The 20,930-nt window shown below is 36.8% G+C and overlaps 1 protein-coding gene across 1 annotated transcript in view; it reads right to left on the reverse strand.

Moving 5' to 3' along the window:
* FSD1L (fibronectin type III and SPRY domain containing 1 like) overlaps nucleotides 1–20,930 on the reverse strand; it is a 95,668-nt gene that overhangs the window by 47,447 nt on the left and 27,291 nt on the right. Inside the window, exons 5-7 of the mRNA XM_053566935.1 lie at nucleotides 19,411–19,512; nucleotides 9,979–10,001; nucleotides 3,805–3,926 (exon numbers count right to left, since the gene is read on the reverse strand). Of these exons, the coding sequence (XP_053422910.1) occupies nucleotides 3,805–3,926; nucleotides 9,979–10,001; nucleotides 19,411–19,512 (247 nt within the window). The remainder of the gene's footprint in view (nucleotides 1–3,804; nucleotides 3,927–9,978; nucleotides 10,002–19,410; nucleotides 19,513–20,930) is intronic.

The raw sequence follows: 20,930 nt of genomic DNA on the forward strand, positions 1-20,930 counted from the left end.
GTTCCTATCCTGAAATTTAAGCCCCTATCTCCCACAGGGGAACATATATCGATATGCTAACTTAAAAGAGGAAAATCTCATTTAACTGGTCATCAGAGGAATTTTGATACTATCAGTTCAAATTTTCAAATCTATAATAAAATCCAGAGTTTTTTTTTGGAGGTAGAGTCTCACTATGTCACCCTCGATAAAGTGCTGTAGTATCACAGCTCACAGCAGCCTCAAAATTTTGGGCTTAAGCAAGTCTCTTGCCTCAGCCTCCCAAGTAGCTGGGACTACAGGCACCCGCCACAACGCCTGGCTATTTTTTGGATGCAGTTGTCATTGTTGTTTAGCAGGCCTGGGCCAGGCTTGAACCTGCCAGCTTCAGTGTATGTGGCCTATTTCCTATTCACTGAGGTATGAGCGCCAAGCCTAAAATCCAGACTTTTGTCGGCAGCACCTATGGCTCAAGGAGTAGGGTGCCGGCCCCATATTCCAGAGGTGGGGGTTCAGATCTGGCACTGGCCAAAAACTGCAACTACAACAAAAAAAGTCCAGACTTCTGTCAATGAAATTCTAAGTGTCAGACTGAAATGACCAAATTACGTTAAATTACTTGGCTTTCTAAATAAAACTTTAATTCTCCCTGTAACATCTGTTTCATTCTTAAGTACCCTGTGAATAAAAATATAGTTAATTCTGAAAAGCCAAGGTATTGGTAGATACCCCAAAACAAGTATGGTTTCTTCCTCTACAACTACAGTTCTTTCTCTCACGTCTTCTTTCAATAAATTCCTCTGGGGGTGGTGCCTGTGGCTCAAGGAGTAGGGTGCCAGCCCCATATGCCAGAGGTGGGTTCAAACCCGGCCCCAGCCAAAAAACTGCAACAACAAAATAAAATAAAATAAAATAAAAAATTCCTCTAGAACTTCTAATCTTTATCATACTCTTACTAGGTTCCAGTATATAGCTATTAACCTTATGTTTCCAATTATATTTTAAAGTTCCTGGCTTGGCACCGGTAGCTCAAGCGGTTAAGATGCCAGCCACATACACCAGAGCTAGTGGGCTCGAATCCCACCCGGGCCTGCCAAACAACAATGACAACTACAACCAAAAAATAGCGGGGCATCTGGCCAGCACCTGTAGTCTCAGCTACTTGGGAGGCTGAAGCAAGAGAATAGCTGAAGCCCAGGAATTGGAGGTTGCTGTGAGCTGTGATGCCATGGTACTCTACCCAGGGAGACAGCTTGAGGCTCTGTCTTAAAATAAATAAATAAATAAAGTTCCTGACAACATATTAAGAAAAAGAAAGGAATGGTCAGGCCAGGCACCTGTACTAAGTGGTTAGGGTGCTGGCCCAGGTCTTCTAAACAAGGACAACAACAAAATAGCTGGGTGTTGGGGCGGCGCCTGTGGCTCAAAGGAGTAGGGCACCAGCCCCATATGCCGGAAGTGGCAGGTTCAAGTCTGGCCCCGGCCAAAAACTGCAAAAAAAAAAAAAAAAAAAAAAAAAACAGCTGGCGCTGTGACAGGCGCCTGTAGTCCCAGCTACTTGGGAGGCTGAGGCAAGAGAATCGCTTAAGCCCAAAAGTTTGAGGTTGCTGTGAGGTGTGACACCACAGCACTCCACTGAGGGTGACATAGAGACTCTGTCTAAAAAAAAAAAGAAAAGAAAGAAAGGAAGAAAGGAATGGTCCTACATGGTCAACACATCCTATTCAAAAATAGTTAACCTCAAAAAAAAATGTTTTTTAAGTATTCATACCTCACTTTCATGAGATTGCTTGGATGTCCCAAATCACCCACATCTATCAAGCCAATATTACTTGATGCTTAAAAAGAAAAATAGCAACCAGAAGGTTCTTACATGGTTTGAATATGATTTCCCAGCTAAACTCACACTGAGGCTTTGTCCCCAATATGGTGCTATTGGAAGATAATGCTTTTCAGAAATGATTAAGTTGTTAAGATGGATTAACGTCTTTCTCAAAAGACTGTTGGTTCTCTCAGAAATGGATTAGTTCCCATGAGAGCAGGTTGTTATAGGGTAACAAGTTACCGTATTTCGCTTCTCTTGTAATGCCCTTGTATTCACACATGCTTGGTTCCCCTCTGCCGTGTTTTCACACAGCACAAGGCCCTCACCAAAAGCCACCAAATGCTACTGCCCAATCTTGAATTTCCTAGCTTGCAGAACCATGAGCTAAATATACCTCTTTATAAATTATCTTGTTTCCAGTATCTGTCACAGCAACACTGGCTCTTTCACATATGAGGGCAATAATTTGAGACTAAAATGGTTTGGGCAATATCCTCATAGTAAAACTTAAACTAATGTTAACATACTGTGTAGAGTGGGCTGTGAGACTGGCAGGGCCCTCACAGCCTGGGGAATATTCAGAGAATGAACCCCCACCTGCTTCTCCTCCGTTCCCAAAACAGCCATATTCCTTTCTTCATGCTCCCTCTGCCAGAAGTCTTGTAGCCCTTTCTTTGTCTAGTTAACTATGCAGAGATCCCGGAGATCTCTCCCGTCTTTCCCCTTGTCATATGCTAACAAGTTAAGCAGTAACCACTAAATCGCATAGTTCTTCCTTCGTTTTGTTAACTATGCTGGGATCCTCACGATCTTGCCCTTCTTATTGCATGTCATATGCTAATGAAGTTGAATAGAAGCCATTAACATGATGATTTGTCTTTATTAAAGTCATTTACATTTTCCAATTGTATTGGATGACCAAAATTATGTCTTTTGTTTATGCTATTTCCCCATATTGTCTACGCTACTTCCCTCTGGACAACCCTGTACAGATACTATAAAATAAAGCTGATTTTGTACTTTGGGGCTGGCTGTAGCCATCAGCTAAGTCAGTCCTCCCAGTCCCATCCTTTGTTCCCATGTCTTCTCTTGTGCTGTATTTTCCTCCCCACCAATTCCACTCTGGTTCGCTCACCATCACCATGCTGGCTTGCCACAACGTATTAGTGGAAATAGCTGGGTGCAGGGGCTCATGCCCATAATCCTAGCACTCTGGGAGGCCAAGGCAGGAGGATCCCTAGAGATCAGGAGTTAGAGACCAGCCTGATCAACAACAAGACCCTTTCTCTACTATAAATAGAAAAAATTTGCCAGGCATTGTTGGCAGGCACCTGTAATCCCAGCTACTTGAGAAACTGAAGCAGGAGGACTGCTTGAACCTAGGAGTCTGAGGTTGCTATGAGCTAAGCTGAGGCCATCTAACCCAGGAGACACAACAAAACTCTGTCTCACAAAAAAGAAAAAAAAAAAAAAATATATATATATATGGAAATAAAGTTCTCTCTGAGCTAACAACTACCTCAACAATAATAATAATAATGAGAGCAGCTAACATTCATTGAATTTTAACTATGTGCCAGGTATTGACAAGTGTTTCAGAGGTATTTCATTTAACCCTCATAAAAACTCTAGAAGAACAATATAAAAATTAGAACATGCAGAAAGCGAGGCAAGTTAAGTAACTTGTTCAAGATTATATAGCAAGTAAGCAGCAGGATTCAAACCTAAGAAGTATGGTCTTACTGTCATGCAATCCTGCTTCCCACTGCTAAGCTAGCAATGAAAGATATCCCTTAATAGAGTTCTTAATGAAATTTTTACTATCAAAAAAACTCTAAAAATAAAAACTAGTGAATTTGATTATTCCTTAATAGAATGAAGGAGAAAAAAAAAATCATACCATACTTCTTTAATATTTATATACCAGTATTTATTACAGAAAAATATCACAGATAAAAATATTTTTTATATAAAACTCTACATGTAATACCTGTATTTACCTGGCAAAAACTTCAAAGTTTGCAGCATCTGTCTTTCCTGAGAGAAATCCACCATTAAATGAGTCATGTTGTCACTGACCTTTGGTTTCAAAGAAAGGCGAAAGGCTGAAGCCATTGTGACTCTATGGTAAACACAAACATACTTTTTAAAATAAAAGAATAGAAAGTATGAAATCATATTTAATTTATGAAATGAAAAGAAAGAAATTATATCACCTAAAGATTTCAGAGATTATAACAAAGGTAAAAGTTAAATAGAAATTTGCTTAGAGTCTTTTAAAAAAATACTAAAAACTGCAAAATGCCTTTTAAAGATATTTAATACAATTTTTTAACTTGAACATATACAAATACCACAAGAAAACAAATATCCAATTTGGATAAAATTTACCAGACCATACATTCATCTGAACCTCTGTACACTCAATCTGACTTCCTGATGCCAGCCTCACTCCGTTTCGCATACCAAACAATGAATTTAAATATACTCTAATTCAAACTTTCTCCTTAGTAGTCAGAGCTACCCCATTCACCCTCAAGTAAGAATGGAGGTGACTGACCTAATACTATATAGCTTGGTAGCTGCTAAAGATAGGCCATGGATGAGAAAGAGAAGTGAAATCACCATCAGTGAATAATACCCTACTAGTAGGTGTCACTATGATCCACATCTGCCACACAGAAGCACACTAAGAGAAACTGCCCTATGAAACTATATGCCATGGAAACAGCAGCAGTTCAATAAACATTTACTAGATGAATGTGGAATGAAACACAAAAAGAATGAAGCCAAACCGCAACTCACTTATAGGGAAATTATTGTCAATTAAAACCAGAGATTAAATGAACTCTTATTGTATTGATTTATAATTTTATTTCAAATTTCAAGTTTTCCTAGCACTGCAAATTTCTACAAGTATCACAAAGTCAGTCCCTTATTATCTTTGGTCAAGAATGATACAGATGCACTATGCTTTAACAAGGTCCTATTAGTAGACAATTTGGGAAAGGAAATAAATAAAGATGGTCAGACAAAGGGAATACCAGGATAAATTCCTCCAAATCTACCCTAGAGATCAATCAAACTTATTGTAATCACTTATATGGGCTGACATATGTCAAACTGTTGCTGTATTCAACTATTTTACTTCATTTTAAAACTAGAAAAGTAATCACTTCATTTAATAGTTACCAATGAGTAAACAATCTGTTTATCAAAAAGGAAGTCCTAGAATGAACTGTAATTTATAGAGAACGTAACTCATACTTACTAAATGCTTAGTATGTGCCAAGTATAATGCTGAGTATTTTACGCTCAATACATTAAGCTATTGGTTTTCACATAATAAAATTTCAAATTCTATCAATTAGAAGTAAAAAGACATCTTAAGCCTTACATGTATTGTTTTTTTATGGTCCCAAATACCTTTTGATTTGAAGTCTTCTGAAACAGCTATCTTTAGCTAGGTACTTAATAAATGCTCACTGAATAAGTGAATGGGTTTGAATCTACTTGGTTTTTCTAAACCTGACCAATTACTTAAATGTTTACTGAGAAATGTTGAGGAAAAAATACCTGCAAGTATTTCAGAGAATTTTAAATCTAAAACCTATAAAATGTGTAAAACTTGATTTAATCACTATGACCTCAAAGAAAAGAATGTGCTCCCAAAGTGCCTCAGAAAGGCTTAACAGTCTATAAAACAAGAATTAGTAACCCTTATTTTCTAGTCAATGAAATTTTAAGTTTCTATGCAGTGATTCAGATGTACGACAATGCTGTAATATTTCAGAGGACTGAATTTTGTTGTTAAGAACAGAGTCTCACTCTGTTGCCTGGCTCAGTGGTGTCATCATAGCTCACTGCAGCCTCAAACTCCTGGGCTCAAAGTGATCCTCAGAGTAGTTGAGACTACTAGCATGTGCCACTACACCCAGATAATTCTTTTTATTTTCATGGAGATGAGGTCTGGCTGTGTTGCTCAGGCAGGTCTCAAACTCCTGGCCTCAAGCAATTCTCCCACTCTGGTCTCCCAAAGTGCTAGGATTACAGGTGTGAGCCACCACACCTGGCCTCTTTCTTGGTTTATTTCTAATAGCACAACTGGATTCAACAGTCCTGAGGGTAGAAATATGGGAGGACTGAGCAGTGGGAACTGAGGCAGTGGAGAATGTCTTTTTATGTATCTTACACAAACTGAGTTTTGTTACGTTTAAAGGTTTAATGGAATTATATAAATTAAAGTTGAATAAGTTTGAAATTTGATTATGGCAGGTAGTAATGGTCAAAGAAATAGTGTGGAGATGTAGCTATTAAAGAGAGTGTATAGATAGATCACATTGTGTTAGAGAGAGAGAAGTCTGTTGAAATATGTAATAGTAGAGGTTTTGTTATCCAAAGACAAGAATAGTCTGGCTGAGGCTTTTTTTTCCTAAGTGAGGCTCTGAGAGTTTTTTTAACTAAAACTTTGGGTGAGGGGTTTTTAAAGACTTGACCTCTTCTCTTAGTAAGAGTTTGTATAGGGGTCTGTAAAAACAACTAGGTATAAGACATATTAGAAACAGTATAGACATTAAGATTTTTATGAGAGAGAAACATTTTCTTGGAGATAGAGAGAAAAATGTCTCTTTCTCTGTAATTGCTGATATGGGTATGACATCAGCCTGTCTTGTCTTAATTGTGACTTAATTGTTGTCTGAGAAAACTGTTTATGTGGTCAAACTGGTATCTACCCTCACATCCTATTTCTCAGCTTTGTTCCTTGTTTCATGAACTACATCTGCTTTTTAAGTTTATAAATAACGTACAGTGGAAACAGAAATAATTATAAGAGTTAGTTAAAAAATAATTTAGCTGACAATGTAGGCATCATAAGAACATTGATACTACAAGGTCTGATTTTACTAAACAATTGATTTGCTAATTAAACAATAATGTATATATTGGCTCTGTACCATATAGCTCAGCAGCTAGGGCGCCAGCCACATACAACAGAGCTGGCGGGTTTGAACCCAGCCTGGGCCTACCAAACAACAATGACAAATATAACCCAAAAATAGGTGGGCGTTGTGGTGGGCGCCTATAGTTTCAGCTACTTGGGAGGCTAAGACAAGCAAGAGAATCACATAAGCCCAAGAGTTTGAAGTTGCTGTGAGCTGTGATGACATGGCATTCTACCAAGAGCGACATAGTGAGACTGTCTCAAAAAAAAAAAAAAGAAAGAAAGAAACGCCTAACAATAATGTATATAATAAAAATAGAGTCCACCCAGAACAAAGGACCTTTTGCCATGTCCTCACCTTAGGAGACAGAAGGTCCCCTGGGCCCATTCTTTAGAAGTATTTAAAAAAAAAAGTCTAATTCTTTATAAACCTTTTATTTCTTTCATTCCCTCATTACCACCAAACACTGAGAAAAAATCCCTGGTGTAGTTTGGGGCTGGTTCCCAACATAGTCCCTCTCTCCTAGCTTTATTTTTGAAAAGACAAAGTAATTGCAAAGCATAGAAACACTTTTAATTTCCTCAAACTACCTAATTAACTTGACTCTCTCCTTCATGGCCCTTCACTTTTAAAGCCAGTAACTCCCACAACATACCTCATCTTCCAGTATTACCAAGTGCCCTGAAATATACACCAGTGATTTGCAAAGCTATAGGAGATGTGCTATTATCTTCTCATTTCTGTCTTTAAAATTTTTCTTTTCACTCCTGCTGTTCCTCTACATAACTTCTATCATAACAAATGATAAACACTGAGTCTTCCCAGGCACTTTCATTTTTTTTTTTTTTTTGTAGAGACAGAGTCTCACTTTATTGCTCTTGGTAGAGTGCTGTGACATCACACAGCTCACAGCAACCTCCAACTCCTGGGCTTAGGTGATTCTCTTGCCTCAGCCTCTCAAGGAGCTGGGACTACAGGTGCCTGCCACAACGCCCAGCTATTTTTTTGTTGCAGTTTGCCTGGGGCCGGTTTTGAACCTGCCACCCTTGGTATATGGGGCCGACGCCCTAGTCACTGAGCCACAGGCGCCACCCTCATTTTTTTTTTTTTTTAGAGACAGAGTTTCACTTTGTTGTTGATCTCGGTAGAGTGCTATGGCATCACAGCTCACAGCAACCTCTAGCTCTTAGGCTTAGGTGATTTTTTTGCCTCAGCTTCCCAAGTAGCTGGGACTACAGACACCCACCATGATGCCCGGCTATTTTTTGTTGTTGCTGCAGTTTGGCAGGAGCCGGGTTTGAACCTGCCACCTTCAGTATATGGGGCCAGCGCCCTACTCACTGAGCCACAGGTGCCGCCTGGCACTTTCATTTTTTATATTTGATTCCTTGCTCAAATATGTTATACGCTTCCCATTAAAACCCATTTCTGCCCTTTTGTAAGAGAATAATCCTTTCTTTGCTTGGTGAAAGTAATTATTTTATTATGACTATATGTTTAAATTATTTTTATATGAGAAATGGCAATGATGAAATCCTCAAAGCTCACTTTTTAGGAGTACCTAGAAACTATATCAGAAAAACTTGGACATTATCAAGCTAAAAATCAAGTCAAAAAAAATTAAGCCTAGATTCAGAAATGTCCCTCAATAAAAAGTAAAAATTTTGTGAAGTCAAAAATAAAATGTAGGCTTTGAACGAAACAAAAAAAATGGAATTTGCCTGAATCCTAACTCCTGAGATCACCTGAACACTGATGAAATTAAGTCATTAGGTTGGTTTAGAAGAGGAGGCAAAGAAGCCTAGCTTCAGGGGAGAATTCAGCCATGAAAACTGGTCAAAATTCTGACAAAACAAATCTGGACAAAGAGAAAGAAGTCAGGATTAAGGACAAGACTCTAGAAAGCACAGATTCTATATAATCTTGAAAGAAGGGGGAGATTTTGCAAGTCTTTCACAAGGTCTCTGGACAACCAAAAGCATGATTAAGAAGTGATTTCTAACCTAGAAAATCAGGAACCAGAGCAGGATGTAGTCAACACATAGCTACACATGGAATATAATCTAGCCAGGTGGAAGATGGATCACTCATATTGAAGTGAGCAGCTACAACCCAAATCTACCACATCAAAAAACTGACCTCTCTAGCATCCATTCTTCAGCCAACATTTTTCATCTTCAAACTCTCATAATCTGCTTTCTACATCCAGGTTTTATAAGAATGATCCACATCTTTAACTACCATTTTATATAAAATGTACATATAAAAATATTTGTGCTAAGAACACTATGACTACCATGTGAATTCTGCCTCTAGTCAAATAAAAAAGAAAACCAGAATTTAAATTTTCAACCAAGATTAACAGTAAGACTTTGATTTTCACACAATCCATAATGAATATTTTTATGAATTATCTGATGAAGAATAATTTAAGCTAGGATTCAGAGTGGTACTTTGATGAACTATGCCTTTCAGAGAATCTCAAAATCCTTAGAGGAAAAATTTTTATTCTCTTACTACAGACAATGCTCAGTGACTGGACAGGCAGATCAAAACCAATCCTTCTATGTGAACACAGTACCAATGTTGCCAGCAACTCCTTTAGCTGGAACTATTTCCTTTTTCAATCCTGGCTTCACTAATGAGAAAAAACTTTTAAGCCAAAACCTTTAATAATTTTCTTTAACTTTTCTTTCTATAGTTTATTAACTAGATAGCAGTGGCATTAGAAATAGAAAGAGATGGCACCAGGAACACAGGATGAAATGAGAATACAAAGGTGTTAAACAGGACGGCAGTGAAGTAGGAGAACTTTGGATCCTGAGCACCATTCAAAATGCTGTGACTTCTCAAAAAGTAAGACTCGTTTACTTAAGTTTAAGAACAACAAAACATGCATTCCAGGTATACTTTTAAATTATTTTAAATAATTTCCTCTCTACTACTTCAACTAATTAAGAACTGTTCTAAAAGTAAAACTAACTGCATTATTTATACCAGAAATGAAATTCTTCTGAAGTTCATAATTATCCACAATTATGTTTTTAAAAAATCTCATTGATATAATGGTTATTCCAAGAGGATACACAGAATACATTTTCTTTATTTTGTAGTTGATGATTAAGTATTTTTATTTTAACCAACAAGATTCTAATAAAAAAACTGGTTCCTGAATTTCATTTCTGACGTCAACATCGATACTTAAATAATAATGTAGGTTTTATACCATACCTATCCTTGATCTGTCTGGCAGCCTTGCAGCAAATCAGGGAGAAGAGAAAGAAGGCAGTTAGTACTTTTCATGCAAGTTTCAATGGCAGTGACATGCAAGAAAAGTTAGGATATAAACCCTGCAATAGATTAGTTCATATTCACCAAAACATAAATTACATGAAATTTGTGTAGTTGTATCATACAAGCTTTCATAATGGAATGTTAGAACTACAGTAGAAAATTCTATCCCATATAAATCACCTTTTCAGGATGAAAATTTAATACTTTGAACTAATTACAGGTGACTATGTTTTTCTTACCTTAAGATCATCAAAACACACCTTCACTTTCATTCAGTCTGATACTCTTCAATTAAAACAATCAATCTCCTTCATGGAACATACATTTCTATGTATTCTGATGGTTTTCTTGTTCATGGCAAATCTGCTCTCTAATTTTTCTTCAGAGACCTCGTAACTACTTCATAATGGTTGTTCTATGTTTTCTATATATGCCTTTAATGAGCAAGCAATTCTGAGAGCTTGCCTGTTAACAAATAAAGCTAGGCCACAGTTTTACAAACCATTACTCCAAACAAAATCATGATGGCGGAAATTCAGGCCAGGAAACACCAAATACCTCTACCAATAGGGTCTTTCCCTTTAATGATTCCACAGAAACTGCCAACTTAAACCTATTATACATATGTGTTTTTCTTTTTTGAGGAAAATGCAATACAAGTTTAGGAAAGGGGCACAGCTATTAGTTGGTGCTGTACAGTCATAGAAAAATAATAAAAAACACACACGAAAACTGTTGTCCTTTTAAAACTTACATACAATATATGCAAACAGATTTTTTTCCCTATACTAACCAGTACAGTAACAATCTACCTGTGATGTAGATACAGCTGTTTTGCTTGACACTCTATCTCCAGTGCCTACCATAATGCGTGGGACACAGTAATACTTAGTGATTATCAAATTTAATCGAATGCTAATGACATTTATGAGTATATAGCAATGCTCTGTGGCCTCTCATCTTCAGTTCTAACATTGTTCCTACTTGCTATGGACAACCAAAAATACTTTGGTCAGAGTATCCCTCTATTTGAAAGGACAGACTTGAGGTTTAAGAGATCAGCATGTTATATAGTTCCAGCACTACCATAAAGCAATTCAGTGACCTTATATATTAATCATTCTATTCCCGTATTGAAGGATTTTGGTCCTTAATGTTTCTAAAAATCCTTTCCACAGTCCACATTCTATAGCAAACTTCAACTATGTCTTCCTTAAGGCATGAATCTACTTTGTGTAAGGCAAAAAAACTTAATTTTTTTGATTACTGTCATTATAACTAGAATTACAAAATAAAGATTTTAATATAAATGTTAAAGGAGAGGAAGAAAACACTTTTCTCTTCATCTGATGTTTCTTTACATACAAAAGTACCATTAACATTACTGTCTGATGGGTGGCGCCTGTGGCTCAGTGAGTAGGGCGCCGGCCCCATATACCGAGAGTGATGGGTTCAGGCCTCAGCCCCGGCCAAACTGCAACAAAAAAATAGCCGGGCGTTGTGGCGGGAGCCTGTAGTCCCAGCTGCTTGGGGAGGCTGAGGCGAGAGAATCGCGTTAAGCCCAGGAGCTGGAGGTTGCTGTGAGCCGTGCGACGCCACGGCACTCTACCAAGGGCTGTACAGTGAGACTCTGTCTCTACCAAAAAAAAAAAAAAAAAAAAACATTACTGTCTGAGTCTCTCTATTCCCTCATTTCTCCTGGGGAAATGATATGACTTATCTGATTACGAGTATGAAAGGAGAAACCATTATAGAAATGAGGAGCTCTGGGCGGCGCCTGTGGCTCAGCGAGTAGGGCGCCGGCCCCATATGCCGAGGGTGGCGGGTTCAAACCCAGCCCCGGCCAAACTGCAACAGAAAAATAGCCGGGCGTTGTGGCGGGCGCCTGTAGTCCCAGCTGCTCAGGAGGCTGAGGCAAGAGAATCCGCGTAAGCCCAGGAGTTAGAGGTTGCTGTGAGCCGTGTGACGCCACGGCACTCTACCCGAGGGCGGTACAGTGAGACTCTGTCTCTACAAAAAAAAAAAAAAAAGAAATGAGTAGCTCAGCTCCTTCCACTTTTTCTGGTAGCTTGCTTGCCCACAGAGAACATGTATTTGTTATTTCCCTCTGTACCACAATTTTCATTAAAAGAGAACCACCATCCTGTGAGCATATGGTTTTCTGAAGATAAATGAAAAATGGTAATAAAATAAAAACAATAAATAAAGTAAATAAAAAAGAGGTATCCCTCTCCCTACGGTTACCTGAAATAGTCCCTGCTGACCATACCTGGGTAAGTTTATCTAATTTTGGAATTTAGCATTAGGAAACTTGCCCATTGTTAGAAGTCATATTATCCAATATCTTTTTATCAGTATTCAGTCTCTTATTAGCTTTGTCCTATTTCATTATTGGTTTTTGAGTTTCACAAATGTTAACAGTTGCTCTCACAAAACCCAATGATATGAAGAACACTGTTGGTTTTTTTTGTTTGTTTGTTTTTTGTAGAGACAGAGTCTCACTTTATGGCCCTCGGTAGAGTGCCCTCACACAGCTCACAGCAACCTCCAACTCCTGGGCTTACGCGATTCTCTTGCCTCAGCCTCCCGAGTAGCTGGGACTACAGGCGCCCGCCACAACACCCGGCTATTTTTTGGTTGCAGTTTGGCCAGGGCTGGGTTTGAACCCGTCACCCTCGGTATATGGGGCCGGCGCCCCACCGACTGAGCCACAGGCGCCGCCCAACACTGTTGTTTTTTTAAATCAACTGCTGATTCAATTTTGTGTCTAATGTTACTAAATTTAGTAAGGTGCCACTTGTGTGTGAGTGTGTACACGTGTATGTGTGCATACGAAGTTTTCACAGTATCACATCATATACCATGCTGTTTGTGAAAAACTGTGAAAGGAACTGATGAAAAGCCAAATAGTGAACTAGGAAAAACTGCTGTCCCATGTATTCACCCAGTTGGTAAAACTGAAAACTCTGTGGCTTCTCTTTCATTTAGGTTCAGATTTTATCTTGTATAACTTGTATAAACATAGGAATTGAAGAAGGTATTCTGTCCTATGATAAGAAGAAAAAGTCTCAAATTCTAAAAATATTTTTTCTAAAAGTTGGGGCCCACTAGGTATATATCCAGAAGACCAAAAATCACAAATAACAAAGATATTTGTACCAGAATGGTTATTGCAGTCCAACTCATAATTGCTAAGTCATGGAAGAAGCCCAAGGGCCCATCAACCTACAAATGGATTAATAAATTGTGGTATATGTACACCATGGAATTTTATGCAGCCTTAAAGAAAGATAAAAACTTTACCTCTTTCATGTTTACATGGATGGAGCTGGAACATATTCTTCTTGGCAAAGTATCTCAAGAATGGAAGATAAAGTATCCAATGTACTCAGCCCTACTATGAAACCAATTTAGAGCTTTCATATAGCTTTCAAAACCAATTTATAGCTTTCTCTCTTTTTGAGAAAGATAGCCTCAAATATTATTTTCCTTTAGGCAAAAATACCAGTCTTTGAAGAAAACCAAATTTTTATACATATCATATGAAAGCTATAAACCATTTATAGCCCAAGAATATGGGGAAAGTAGAGAGGGAGGGGAGAAGAGGGGGGAGGATAACTGAAGGGAGAGTAATTGGTGGGACTACACCTACAGGGCAACTTACAAGGGTACATGTGAAATTTACTAAATGTAGAATGTATATAAAACCAGCACATTATACCCCATGATTGCATTAATATTACACAGCTATAATTTAATAAAAAAATAAAAATAAAAAGTTGGGCCCAATTTAAAGAAATTGTCTTAAATCGGAAACAATTTTTTTCTGTAATTCCTTCTTCCAAAGCAGAAAGCTCTCACTGTATCACTTGATGCCTCTATGTTTCAGTTTCAAAGTGTTGAGTTTTGTCAATTAGCCATCTGTTTAATAAGTACCAACCATCCCAGGATTTACCACTGCTCTGTTGCCAAAACATTTATTTGCATCTACATAATTTCACTTAGTGAGTTATAAAGAAGCCTCAGTGAATGCTTAGACTTATTTTTAGGTTATGATTATATTATTTATAATTTTATTATAAATTAATATTATTTATAACTTATTTTATTGGAATGCATCAGTCACATTACTTTGCTCAACATCACTACTTAGATCTTCTATTGAAATCTTTTTTGCCAACGCTTCATTTCTCTGCATCAGACATAGCTCCTTCATGTCTTCCTTCCCTTCCTTCTCTCCCTTTCCCCCTTGCCCTTCTTCTTTCCTCCCTCCTATCCCCTTCCTCCATCTCAGTCTCTCATTCCCTTCGTCCAGCTCTAAGTTAATTTTTAAAATAAACCCTACAATTCTGATCCTTTATCAGTCATAGGAATCTGGCACCTGAACCCAAACTTCCTTAAGTAGAATTGTAGTAAGAGTATAATGCAGAAGTAATCACCAAGAGTTCTTAGTAACTGACAATTAAATATAAAGAAATTAAATCAGATCTTTGGGGGCAGCTCCTGTGGCTCAAAGAGTAGGGCACTGGCCCCATATACCAGAGGTGGTGGGTTCAAACCCAGCCCTGGCCAAAAAAAAAAAAACAGATCTTCTCTCAACCTCTTGTTTTTAAGCTCTAATAAGTAGATATAATAATTACTTTCTTCTATAAATTTATCAAGCACTTTGAATATTAAGCATCTTATTTTTTCTATATTTCATCTTAATATCATTATTTCTCTCTTTTTGAGAAAGATAGCCTCAAATATTATTTTCCTTTAGGCAAAAATACCAGTCTTTGAAGAAAACCAAATTGTGTACCAACTGATTCCATAAATTTGAAGTTTTTAATTTGTATACATATATTTGTCTGTTTATTAAAAAGCTTTTCAAAAGCATGGTTATTTGAAAGAAAACCATGGTAAGTAATTATGAAATACAGTAGTACATACATCTGCTTTATGACTAAGCACATTTGTATAACAGGAGACTGCATTTCTGTCAGACATAAACACCCACAAATGAAATAAAGGGGGAAAACCTCAGGTTGAGCCATGCTTAATGAACATTTAGGTTTGTTTTTAAACTCTATTCAAAACTGAAAGATTCATGCTTTTGTTGAAGGCCCTCCCCTTTCTTTCCAGCATTCCTGACTTTTGCCCAGAGAAGGAGCTTCTTCTAAAATTTCTGCTCCTTTGAAGTACTAAGAGAGCTTCCACCTGACCCATCTCCTTATTCTCCCCTCCCAGTGGTCAGAGCCCAACACCTGCTAGACAACTCTCCAATGGTGAATTACTGAGAGTCCAAGTGGAAATACACTAAATTCATTCTCCCTTTTCATCTGAGATCAAATGCAGAAGACACTATTCTCCTTTAACCTTACTCTGTACTCTTTACTCCACAATTGGCACCCATAGATAGGAAATCATTCTTTTCCTTCTAATCTGATAACTGGATTATGTGCAGCAAGACTGATGGTTAATTATACTGACTTGGAAATTGTTCCACTGACCCAGATCTTTTCATAAGATGAATTCATGATCTAAATTCAGAGTGGGAACCGGAATACAATTTTGGTAAAGGATCCAAGTAGTATCCTAGAGGCCAGCTATTAAGAGAGAATCCTCATTTGTAGGGTGTTTGCTACTTGTGAGGAATAAAGGCAATGATCTGGACCCCAGATCTGGAGTTCCTTATAAGTAGCCAACACCCCACAAATCCTTCTGCTTATATTTACTCTTCTTCATACATTTATTTACTTATATTTAATTACTCCTTCTGCTTATATTTACTATCAATCAAATTTCTACCACTTTAAAAAAATTATTAAGGTATGCTCTGAAATCCTTTCCCATCTTACTTCCTCACTTTCACATTGCATAATGCTGGTAAATCATACAGTTTCATAATGAGTTCTAATGCTGGGGTACTCCAACATGGTAATTTAAATATTAAAACTTAAAATACTCCTTTTGAAGATAATGAAATATGAAAAGGCATAGTGCCTAGATTTTGAAATATGCTATTTTTTGGTTCCCAAGAGCTATTCATAATCTTATTTAAGCATTTTAATATGTGATATGCACAACAGTATACCTTAGAAGAATTTCTCATTCCAGATACCTAACAATCTACTGCTAGTCTAATACTTAATCTTCAAAGTTATCTAGCCCTATTCTTTCAGTAGTTTGGTGTTTAAAGCAGGCCTGTAGTCATGCTAGGAAATTGAATTTGGAATAAAATCATTATGTGGATACTATTTGGACATACCAAGAAAATAACTACAAGCAGCTCTCAAATGTTAAGCATTTTTCTTGAAGGATAATCTCAGACTTCTGGCTAGGAAACACTGAAAAATAGTCATCTGCCATGTAAGTACATTTCATTCAACAATGGACAGCACATACGGTGGTCCCATAAGCTTATACCATAATTTTACTATATCTTTTCTATATTTAGATACACAAATAGTATTGTATTACAGTTACCTACAGTAGCCATACAGTAAAAGGTGAGGAACCTGGGAGCAACAGGTTATACCAGTGGTTCTCAACCTTCCTCATGCCATGAACCTTTAATACAGTCCAGAAGGGTCGCAACCCACAGGTTGAGAACCACTGGATTATACCAATAGCTTAGGTCTGTAGGAGGCTATACCATCTAGGTTTACGTAAATACACTGTATGATTGCACAATAACAAAATCACCATGACACCTTTCTTAGTGTGTATTCCTGTTGTTAAACAACACATGACTGCAATTCATTTCACCACATCTCTAAATAGTTTAACCTACTAAGTACTACCGTAAAGTGCTAGAAGACAAAATCAAAATAGTAAGATAAAGTGACATATTAAGAAAATATAGTTAAACTACAATATGATTTATCAGTTTTCCAATTTATAATCTGTTGGAAAAAGTGTTTATGAAAACAAAGCTGGAAAAAAACAAAAGACCGAGAAAGAAAAAAGGGCACCATTTGGAAGAAGAGAAGAACTCTGAAAATATCAATAGGAAGAGAAACTTGGGAGAAATAAAATTTTATCACAGTTTTTCCAAGTATCAGTCCCTATTTAAATCAGAATCCTACCTAAATACAAATGAATTCAAGTTATTTTTGAGTATTTGTATCATATTTTATAGTTTTCCTGTTTTCTTCTATACTCTCAGGCTGTCAGCAATTTTTTTTTTTTTTTTTGTAGAGGCAGAGTCTCACCTTATTGCCCTCAGTAGAGTGCTGTGGCGTCACACAGCTCACAGCAACCTCCAACGCCTGAGCTTACGCGATTCTCTTGCCTCAGCTTCCCAAGTAACTAGGACTACAGGCGCCCACCACAATACCCAGCTATCTTTTTGTTGCAGTTTGGCCGGGGCCGGTTTTGAACCTGCCACCCTCAGTATATGGGGCTGGCACCCTACCCACTGAGCCACAGGCACCGCCCCTAGGCTGACAGCTTTTAATTCTTGCTGCTATGACTATACCTCTTATTAACAACTGCCCTACTCCACCAGAAGGAGAATCTGTTGACAACTAGGAAACAGAAAAAAAAAAAACAAACTAAAAAAAAACAAACAAAACTAAAACAAAGTACAAATTAATAGTCAACAGATTGCCAGAAACTATCTTGAATAGAGGCTATTAACTCTTGTCCATGAACTCTATGACACCAATTTTGATGACTTAGACATCTTTTGCTTTCTCCATGTTTCTTAGCTATGTTTCAGATGCCTCTGGATGAGTGACATATTATACTTTTAATGTTCTTTAAAGTATGATCCATTTCCTTCGTAAATCCTTTATATAGTCAGTCCAACTAAGCACAAAGGTAAACTTCTTTAGAATCCACCTCTAAATGTAAGAATCAGTTAGTGCACTGGTTTATAGTAAAAGAAGTTTTGTTTTGATTCATTTTGTTAAAAGAAGAAATCAATGTTTAAGGTTTAATTAATTTTAAAATGCAAAGATGTAAGTTGATAAATGTTACATTCTCAAGGAATTTTCTACCTTCAAGTTCACAGAAAAGTCATAAAATGAAAACAGTAACTAGACACAAAGGGATCATAAAGTCACCTTTATAACAATAATGAGGCTCACTACATAGTCCACAAAGACAACCTAGTAACATCAAAGTCAAATCTCATCATGGTAACTATTTAGTAATATTTTGCTAATTATATAGTTTAATTTCTCATTCTTTTCACACCATTTTTTTCTGAATTTTGATTTAATGATTGGTAATCACTTATAACAATGTCATTTAAAATAAGAATTAGAATTTAGAATTCACAACCTCTTAAACATCAAAATCTAAGTTAAAACATTAGCAAGCTTCTTGCTCTACTCTTCATATTTTTATTCTAAACATACCCCTTAAACATGAATCTACATTTTCATATTTTAATAAATATTCAATTACTTAAGCTAAGCAATAGGACATTTGTGTTCAGTAATTAATTTCATAAAATAGCAGTGTTTATATGCATAAACTGTTGTTTCCCCATCAGCTCACAGAAAGAAATAACTTTTTTTTTTTTTGCAGTTTTTGGCCGAGGCCAGGTTTGAACCTGCCACCTCCAGTATATGGAACTCGCGCCCTACTCCTTTTTGAGCCACAGGTGTTGCCCAACTTTTTTTTTTTTTTTGATGACTTAGACACCTTTTGCTAGCACCCTATGTAGTGTGCAATGGCACCATCATAGCTCACTGCAATCTCAAACTCCTGGGCTCAAGTGAACTGTCTGAACCTCCCAAGTAGCTGCAAGTATAAGTACACACCACCATGGGTGGCTAATTTTTCTATTTTTTGGAAAGACATGGTCTTGGTCTTGCTCAGGCTAATCTCAAACTCCTGGCCTCAAGCAATCCTCCTGCCTAAGCCTCGCAGAGTGCTAGAATTACAGGTATAAGGCACCACACCTGGTCCAAAATGATTTTTAAATACGTTAATAGCAGTATCAATCTTCATTCCTTAGTCATGAAATGTTTGTAACAAATGCATGACTCAATTCAAGTATACAAGTACTTTTAAACCAAATTACCAAATAACCATCAGTGATGTAACTGACAAAGAAAGTAACCTAACTCATCTGAAATGAATATTAAAGAAAAATTAAATAGTTTCTTCTTAACCCCAAAGATACACACTCCTAAGTGTTTGCTTTGGAATTAAATAGTTTCTTCTTAACCCCAAAGAAAAAATTAAATAGTTTCTTCTTAACCTCAAAGATACATACTCCTAAGTGTTTGCTTTGCAATGAATAAACAGTTTCTTGATTTTATTTATCAAGAAACCCCAAGCCTTTAATATTAGAAATACCTAAACAAAGAGGAAAACACCTTATTTACATTACTTCCCTTTTTAAATGTATTAATGCAACTAATGTTGTACCTTTGAAAATTCTTCAGGTTCCTTTATATCTAATGATCTTGTTGCATATTCCAGTAGCTCTTCAGAGTTCTCCAGGGCATTGTTACATTGACTAATCTGACTCTGGAGAAAAAAAGTCTAAATCATTAAAATGAAGTTTTCTCTTGCCATTAGAATCTTTAAATATATTGTTATAATGAATTTACAAATAATTTTAGTAGCAATAATTGAGCAAAAATATTTCAGAGAGCTATTTAAGATAATCATGACAAGTTATATATACAAATTTTAATTATCTTAATACTCTTTCTAGAGTACTTAATACTCTTTCTAGAGTTTATATGAAACAGCTTAACCACAGAGAAAAAGTTATACTCATAATTTAAAATAAAAATGAAATAAAGCAATTATAAGTAACTGGGGCCAAATTAAAGATTCTCCTCAGTTGGAAAACTATCTACAATTTAAATTAAAATATCAAAGTAATCAATCTGCAGACAACATACTACATGTAATGAAGACTCAATTTATTGATATTTTAACTGTTTAAGCTGAAGTTTGTAAATGCAGGTACAGACTGCTGTACTCAGTCTAAGTTAGCACACCACTAAGTTAGCACACTACTAGGTACTGCATACTACTCTTAACGCTAATTTGTAGTACTCAAGACTGGACAGCACAGAACTGCAAATGCATGTACGTAGAAGTCAAAAGAAATGAACAGGAACAGAAGATGGCAAATGTTACAGTGATTGCTCTGTCTTCAATGCTCATAAATTAATTCCACCTAATATAATCTTTCTTATTCAGTCCTCTCTCTATCAGGTCATGTGAAAAAACTATTAGTGGGGCGGCACCTGTGGCTCAGTCAGTAGGGCGCCGGCCCCATATACCGGGGGTGGCAGGTTCAAACCCGGCCCCGGCCAAACTGCAACAAAAAAATAGCCGGGCGTTGTGGCGAGCGCCTGTAGTCCCAGCTACTCGGGAGGCTGAGGCAAGAGAATCACTTAAGCCCAGGAGTTGGAGGTTGCTGTGAGCTGTGTGAGGCCACGGCACTCTACCGAGGGCCATAAAGTGAGACTCTGTCTCAACAAAAAAAAAAAAAAAAGAAAAAACTATTAGTGACTGACAGTGGGAGTGAAAAAAAAAAGTTGGTGACAACCTTCAAAGAAGCAGACCCATTTTCAAAGGTTTTAAATGTATCTAAGATTCTTCCTCAGAATATTTATTATTAACCATCCCATATTCAAATCTACTTATTATCCCCTGAAGAATAGCACTAAAGATAAACACCAACTTATTTTACTAGTTTCTAATGTGTTCTACTATTTTACTTCAGAAAACTAGAATACTTCAGTCATAGTTTGGGTTAAAATACATTTTCATGTGTTGCTTTAAGAACCTAATCACAATTTCATAAAAATACTGCTCCTTCTATGAGTAAATCTCTTGTAAGTTCCTATAAGAATCAACAAAACACCATTTGAAATACACTATTTGTGGATGAGCTGTATGAAAAGTTTTATGCAAAATCACTGAGA

Source organism: Nycticebus coucang, chromosome 2 (assembly GCF_027406575.1).
Source record: "Nycticebus coucang isolate mNycCou1 chromosome 2, mNycCou1.pri, whole genome shotgun sequence".
Taxonomy (NCBI): Eukaryota; Metazoa; Chordata; class Mammalia; order Primates; family Lorisidae; genus Nycticebus; species Nycticebus coucang.